This window comes from Drosophila sulfurigaster, chromosome 3, assembly GCF_023558435.1.
Source record: "Drosophila sulfurigaster albostrigata strain 15112-1811.04 chromosome 3, ASM2355843v2, whole genome shotgun sequence".
Classification (NCBI taxonomy): domain Eukaryota; kingdom Metazoa; phylum Arthropoda; class Insecta; order Diptera; family Drosophilidae; genus Drosophila; species Drosophila sulfurigaster.
Window position 1 is genome coordinate 34,347,789 of NC_084883.1, and position 7,346 is coordinate 34,355,134.

Here is a 7,346-nt window from a genome sequence, read left to right on the forward strand (position 1 = left end):
AATTTTCAAGCACATTTCACTAGCTGAGAGCAGTCTTTCAATAAAGAGAGTGAGAGAAAGGCAGCAGAATGCAGAAGAAAGATAGCCGCCAAAGCCACAGGCAGACAATGGAGCGTAAAAAGCGGAAAAGGAAATTAAGTGGCTGCACTATGTTCTCCACTTCTCTGCTGCTCAGTCTATGCATTTGGCAAAAGCAAAAAATGTCCTGGCTTGGCCATTGTCACCATCACTTGGCCATTGTCCACTCTGTTTGCCAGGCACAACAAATGAGGGTGCCAAATAAAAAGGCTTAGCGTAGTGTATTTAAAGCTAGCTCACAAATGCAGCTTGAACCCTTTTTATTTGAGTCGCCTGCTGCTCGGTTTTATGACCTGGCAGCCAGCGGCAGCTGTTGCGCCTGGTGAAAAGTTCTAGGATTAAAGGTCAGGCAAAAAAAAACCCAACAGCTGCGCAGGAAGTCTACCTGTTGGGTGATAGGCTACCTGTAAACTGCAGTGCTGCAGTGGACCAAATGTGTATATAATCTCGTGTCCCGGGGTCACAACACATCAGTCAACAAGGCAATCTTGTACTAGACACATCTCTGCACATCACATCACAGCATACTAAAATCTCATTCGCAACATGGCATCGCAGCTTAACTCAGTATACGACGAAGAGCCAATTTCAAGCTTTGTGTTCGGCAGCCGTGGCAACCAGCAAACATTTCGCCATCAGTGGCAAGTGGATGGCGAGCTGCAGGAGTGCGACACCTGCTTCAGCAGCATCGATGCCGATGAGCCGCCCAGCCAACATTGGCTGCAACATGGCCGCCAGCAGCAACCACAGTTGAGCAAACAACAACAGGCTGTGCTCGACATTATCGAGGCACGACGAATTGAAACGTTCTTCATTTGCGACGAGAGTGCCAAGGATGATCTGGACAGCTTCATGAGTGACACTTGCTCACGTGCAGTGCCTGAATTGCTGCGATGGATGTTCCACAATGGGTCACAGCGTGTGGAATTCAATTTGGCCTGCTATGTGAATGTGTTAAGTCAAGTGCACATCTTCCAAAGCGGCTCGCTCTGTGTGGAACATCACTACGACATCGAGGAGTGTGTGAGCGTCATCTACGAGATGATCACTCAACGCATCGAGAACTATTTGGCCAGCAGTCATGACGTTGGCCTCGAAGAGTGCAGCATCACCCGACTGCGCGTACAAGTCAAGCGTATGCGTAACGACAACGAAAGTGCTTGCGACTTGGAGTTGCCACTGCCACTTCAACTGCGCCACGAGTCAGCCACTGTCAGCCACAACAGCAAGACAAGCGAAGCGGAATTGGCCAGTCTACATGCGGCATATGTGAAGCATCACCGCGAGTGCAACGGCTATTTCCCCTCCAACATGCGTGTGAATCTCTATGGGCTGCAGCAATGTCAGACCACCAAGGAGCTGTATGTGGTGCCGTATCACATTAGCGAAACGCTGCAACAGCAGCCCAACAAGAACTTTCTCATCCTCAACAATAGCATGGGACAGTTCCAGCGACTCCACGAGCTGCAGACACCCATCGAGCAAGTCAGCAACAGCAGCGAGAGCCAGAAGAACCAGAAGCACAACAACAACTCCCGCTCACGTCCTTTGCAATGTCGTCGCTGTCGTGCGCAGTTCAAGTGCCGCAGTCGGTTGCACATTCATCAGCAGTTGCGGTGCGGACAGGACTTTAGTGTGGACAGCATGCATCCCGATATTGTGGAGATCTATGAGCAGTGTCTGCCCATTTCACGCAGCCACTTTCAGTTCAATTGCTATGGCATCACGAAGCCAAAGACTGTGATGAGAAAGGGTCAGTTTGTGCCCATCGAGTGTGATTGGCGCAAAAAGAGCTCCGTTCAGGTGCAGCACGGACCCTGTGTGATCATCAGCAACTCTGAGATGGGCAGTCCTTGTAAATTAAGTTAATTATTTCATTTCATTAGATTAAGATTTTGACTAAAAAACTTGTAAATTTTCATCAAATAAAACATTCAAATCTAAGCAAAAAATAATTGTTTATTTTATATTTTAGAAGGTTGGAAAGAAAACTATTTCAGCTTATTTTCCTTGAAGCATCTTTAAGTAGCAAAGCATGTGAATAAAATCAATATTTTTCTTAAAAAAAAAGAACCATAAAAGCAGTGTTGCTACTTAAAATAATATAAAAACGTGCCGTCGAAAATTGAAAAACTTTCAGAACTCATTCAACATATTTTCTGCAGCGAAAAATCAGCTTTAATCTCTGTTCGCATAGCATTAATTATTATTTGAATATTCAATTATTTCTCACTTTAGCAGCAGTCGGAATTTAAAACGATATAATTTGTATTCTTGATTTTCGTTTGCGCTTCTTTGCTGCTATTTTAAAAGAGCAAAATGCTGTGCAACAAACTGCGGAAAATTAAAATCATAGGAAATGAGCAAACGCCACAAAGAAAGATAAACGAAATGGAGAAAAGTATTCCACAGCTGGTAGATATGCTTTAGAAGAATTTTGTGCAGGCAATACACAAAATATGTAATTTTTAAAATGTGAATAAAATATGTGTGAATAAAATATGAGGAATTAAACTATGAGCTATTAAAAGTTGTAGAATTACAAATATAAAATTCTTATTTATTCTTATTCTATTTATAGAATTATATTATAAAGTATTAGAGTTGCGAACAGAAATTTGTTAATTACCAAAACATGTTAACAATTAACAACTAGAAGTTTAAGAAGATAAATAGATATAATAGAAATCAGTGTTTAAAAACTTTAACTCTAGTCTTATCTAAATAAATGAAGTATTTAGACAGTCTTGACCAAACGATAATGAAAGATTGAAATGTAGATAAAGTCAATACATCTATTTACCTGAAATTCTTTTCCATATATTTTTATAAAAATTTTATATTAACTTCACAGGGTATGCTGCTCCCGATAGCTGTCACGTTTTGCTGGATTTGGCAACGTAGCAACAAGAATACGACACTTACATCCATTGCTTGGTGTTGGCTCTTTATTGCGGTTTCGCTTTCTGTGTGGCCACAAACGAAAGTCGCAAAATGTCAACGCGAACATTTTCCAATTTTTCGCTTTCATTTTTGTGTTGGTTTTTTCCATTTTTATTTGTATTTTGCGACCAGCTGCTAATTACATGTTGGTTAAATGGGAAATATGTTATTGAAAATTGAGAAAATTGCGAAAACGAGCGAATTCCATTCGATTGAAATGTATTAAACGGACAGCGACTAATTGTAAAATGTCTTTTATGTTTGCAAAAGATCGTTTCTTTTTTTCGTCACTTTACTGAAGCGTTAAGTTAAAGGTCATAAATTTCAAGGCGAATTGAAAGCAATGAATCGTGCATCGTGCGACGAGAACTCTTAGGCCAAGTGTCAATCAAAGCGAAAAAATTCGAATGATTAAATCGATGCAATCAAGTGCGCAATCACACGAGTAGCCCACTCCATGAAATGTCAAAGAAAAATGACCAAACCGAGTTGGAATTGAGTTGTTATACGTCGCACACAGCAAATAACTTAAACACTCGATTTTATGACTCACCAGGCTACAGGGTATCGAGCCTCAAAAAGCATTAAACGTAATGCGAGCCGATAACGATGGCTCGACGATAACCTAGGCGAATAACCAGCAGTCTCTGGCCGTTGTTTTAATAGCCAATGCGACAAGAACGACAAGGACAACAAGTGCTAAATATGAGAGCCCATCAATTCAGGCTTAAAACGAAAAACAAAAAAAATACAAAGTTAATCGATTTTTATTTGCTTTCGATACTTTCGAACAAAAGCGAAAACAACTGTCAGTTATTGTTAAACTCCAATTTCGAAATAAAAAGTAATGCAGTTAATTCAACAAAGATTACGTATACGTCATGTGGTCTCTTTGTGAATTACTATGGATTTTTCATTTTCGGATTCGTATATTACAATTATTAAAATATATAATACATTAATAAATTAAGAATAGTATAAATCATTGCTCTACGATTGGCAAGGACATTACGTATACGCAATGTAAATATTTTGATTACAAATAAATTTATAATTATGAAAATTAAAATTGAATCAAAGTATAATATTTTGTTCAACTCTAAAGAAGTATTGCATTTGGAAAATCTGAAAAAATCTTATGACGTGTTGATCGAAATGTATTACGTATACGCAATGTAAACATTTTGATTAAAAATCCATTAATATTTATAAAAATTATAATGATGAGAGTCTTTTGAAGATTTCGTTTAACTTTAAAGCAGTATAAAATTTCGAAAATGGGAAAAAATCAACCTATGACGTCTAGCTAAATACGTATTACGTATACGCAAGAAAGAGTATAATCCATAAACTTTTTTTTCTCTCTTTTTTGGCAATTTGCAGATTATAAATTGCAAAACAGCATCACATGTCGTTTCACGTCAAACTCGACGTACTGGAAGCTGTTTCAGTAAATCGTGCGGAATTTACGCGCCGTCACTTTTACACTGACAACCATATGTATATGTACATTGTACAAATTCTTCCCGCCCGCTCCACCAAACCTCTTCCTTTTTCACACATTCGTCTCCTTCGCTGTTCGCCACATAATTCAGCGTTATAATACATAATTCAAATGTGACGCTGGACACATTAGTTCCGCCGTTTTGAGCACTCGCCGGCATCTGTGATAAATCGAGGTCCAACAGGTTGACCGAGCCCCCGAAGGGGCAGCCAACCGACCAACAGTTTAAGTAGATTTCGTGCTCTGGACGCGCCAACAATTTGTAAGCAGTTCATAAATGCGTGAGCCAAAAACAACATAATAACAAACGATGGGAGATACTTAATGATCAGACACCCTGTAAAATAAGCAAACTAAAGTCCTAAATCAAAAATATACTTCATTCCCTTCTTTTATATAACGAAGAAAATAAAGTAAAGTGAAATAAACTCACTTTAAAACGTATTTACTATAAATAAAATAAAGTTGTCTTCATCTTTCAACGCTTCCATTTGATCAGAAATTCAGACCACCCATTTTTCGCAGAATTTTCCGCTTGCCATGCGAGTTGAGAAAACAAGAGATGTATTAAAGGCGCATTTCACTTGAAATGCTGCGACTGCCATCGATGATTGATAGTCTTGCGAGTAGAATGACAAGAGTGGAACTTGGCACATGGGCCATAAAACGTTTTCAGCAAATGCTCATCAAGTAGCCATACAATAAATAAAAGAACAGTCGATGCCAAGCCAGAGGGGAAGTGGAAGTGAAAGTAAATGGGGAAAAATTGAGGGACAGTATGGGGAGCCATAAAAATGCAACGCCCAGTCAAAGACCGAAGCTCATTCAAATTGTAGCCATGTACACATAAAGAGCAGACAAAAGACATAAAGTAAATGAAGCGCCGCACATAATGCCCCAAAAAAAAAACACACACACAGCCATACATAGATGTAGAGACAAACATAGAGAAGGATAGATCGAGAGTATTAGAGGGAAAGTTGGGAGTATTTCCATTTCTATTTCTATTCCATTTCCATTTTCATTTGCCATTTTCTATTGTCGTAACTCAATGCTATTTAAAGCCAAGACAAGCCAAGTCGAAATCAAAATCAATTGTTACATTCTCACACACAGACACTCATTCGGCGAGAGAAGAAGGAAAAACAGTTTTTCCTTCAATGATAAAGACTGCTCAACATGCGAGGAATCAAACAATACTTCAATAGTGTTGCTGCTTTAATAGAAAGATAATCATTTAAGTAAGCAGCGTTGGAGCTCAGCTCAGACAGCAATGAAATTACATTCAACGATGGCCAAACGAATGAGCTAACCAGACCTGCCACATGTGGCAGCCACACTTGCCGCAGACATACATGCAATTGCAGCTAGCTGGAAATCAACTTTACCTGCTGCTGTTGCTGCTCGAGTCTGAAGCCGATGCAAATCTGCAAAATAATAAACTCATTCACTCAAATGGCTGCACTTACTTCGCTTTTTCTTTTCTTTCCTCGCTCGCTTTCCCATTCAGCAGCTCTCTGTGTTAACTTATTGCCACGACAACAAATTGCGTCAGCGGCAGAGAGAGAATCCGAGAAAGAAAAGCAATGATAAACAAAATTTAATTGGCATATGACAAAGAAATAATAAAAGCAAAATACGCGCACCATAAAAAACAAGTAAAAGACGCCAGCATTGCAGCTGATCGACGCGAAGATACTCTGTAAGTCTAGTTGAATAAAGAGGATAATATACATAAAGTCCGGAATAATATATATTATATTTTTAGTTGCGGTAATAAATGTTATAAATCAAAATATCAAACTTGCGAAAATGTAGAATGACTTTTTGTCTGTCTCTGAAACTATAAGTTCTAGACTTCATATTTATTATACGCTGGGTAATAACCAAATAAAACTGAATATCATTTCAAATTTTGAATATGTAACATATATAGTCAAATAAAATTTAATACCAATTTCAATTTAAGAATAGTCAGCAGACTAAACGCATACATTAACTTTATCTAAAGCCTTTGTTTTGCATCAAAACATAAATCTCAATATTCTGCAATGAAAAACAAGGAATACCAGTCAGCGAAATAAAAAGCTGCGCGGTATTTGAAAGCAAAATTACACTCATACAAAAATAGCTCAAAGAATGTGCTCGCACACGGCATTCATCTCGAATCTGTCTCGTAGCTGATGAATTTTGGGCATCTGTCAAGCAACAACACAAAAATAAAGTATAAAGAAAGCTAAATTAATAATCTCAAGGTTGGGAATAATCTTCAATTTATGTTCGACTAATCAACGGGCTTGGTGACGGCAGACAAAGGACATTGTACTTTCATATCACATGCGATTATCTACTAGACCAGACGAGAGCAGACCACACCAGGCCAAACACCTACGTCATGTTATTTGTTTATTGAAGAGGAATTGATTCGAATGAAATTGAGAGATTGCCGAAGGGAAGAGGAGGGTCATGATGATGATGACGATGGCCACCAACCAACAGGACCAACAGCTGTGACACAGACCCCGGGCGCATAAATATCCATTGCACATAGAGAGACACAGCCCCGAAGCTGTAAATTTGCAATTCGAATAGGTTTAAATGTCTCGCCATTATAAATCAGACTCCAGACTGACTAACTGACTGACAGACTGACTAACTGAATGACTGACTGAATAACAGCCTGATTACCAAATCAATGCATAGGCGACACTGTTCTAGGTAGCTCAATGGAGATTTAAGAGGGGCTTCGATTAAATGCCACCAAAATGGCTGTTCGACTATTTGCAAGCAGCTCTGTCGGGCTTCTATTGATCTGCAGTAA

At 38.9% G+C, this 7,346-nt stretch overlaps 1 protein-coding gene across 1 annotated transcript; it reads left to right on the forward strand.

Moving 5' to 3' along the window:
- The first annotated feature begins 280 nt into the window (after positions 1-280).
- Positions 281-1,947, forward strand: LOC133840041 (protein terminus-like). The gene has a single exon (XM_062271693.1). It carries the CDS (start codon positions 625-627, stop codon positions 1,945-1,947), a length of 1,323 nt encoding a protein of 440 aa, XP_062127677.1. The 5' UTR covers positions 281-624.
- The last annotated feature ends 5,399 nt before the right edge of the window (positions 1,948-7,346 follow it).

Bases quoted from the DNA above. Each gene is read 5' to 3' on its own strand.
- LOC133840041 (XM_062271693.1), top strand. From the start codon at position 625: ATGGCATCGCAGCTTAACTCAGTATACGACGAAGAGCCAATTTCAAGC.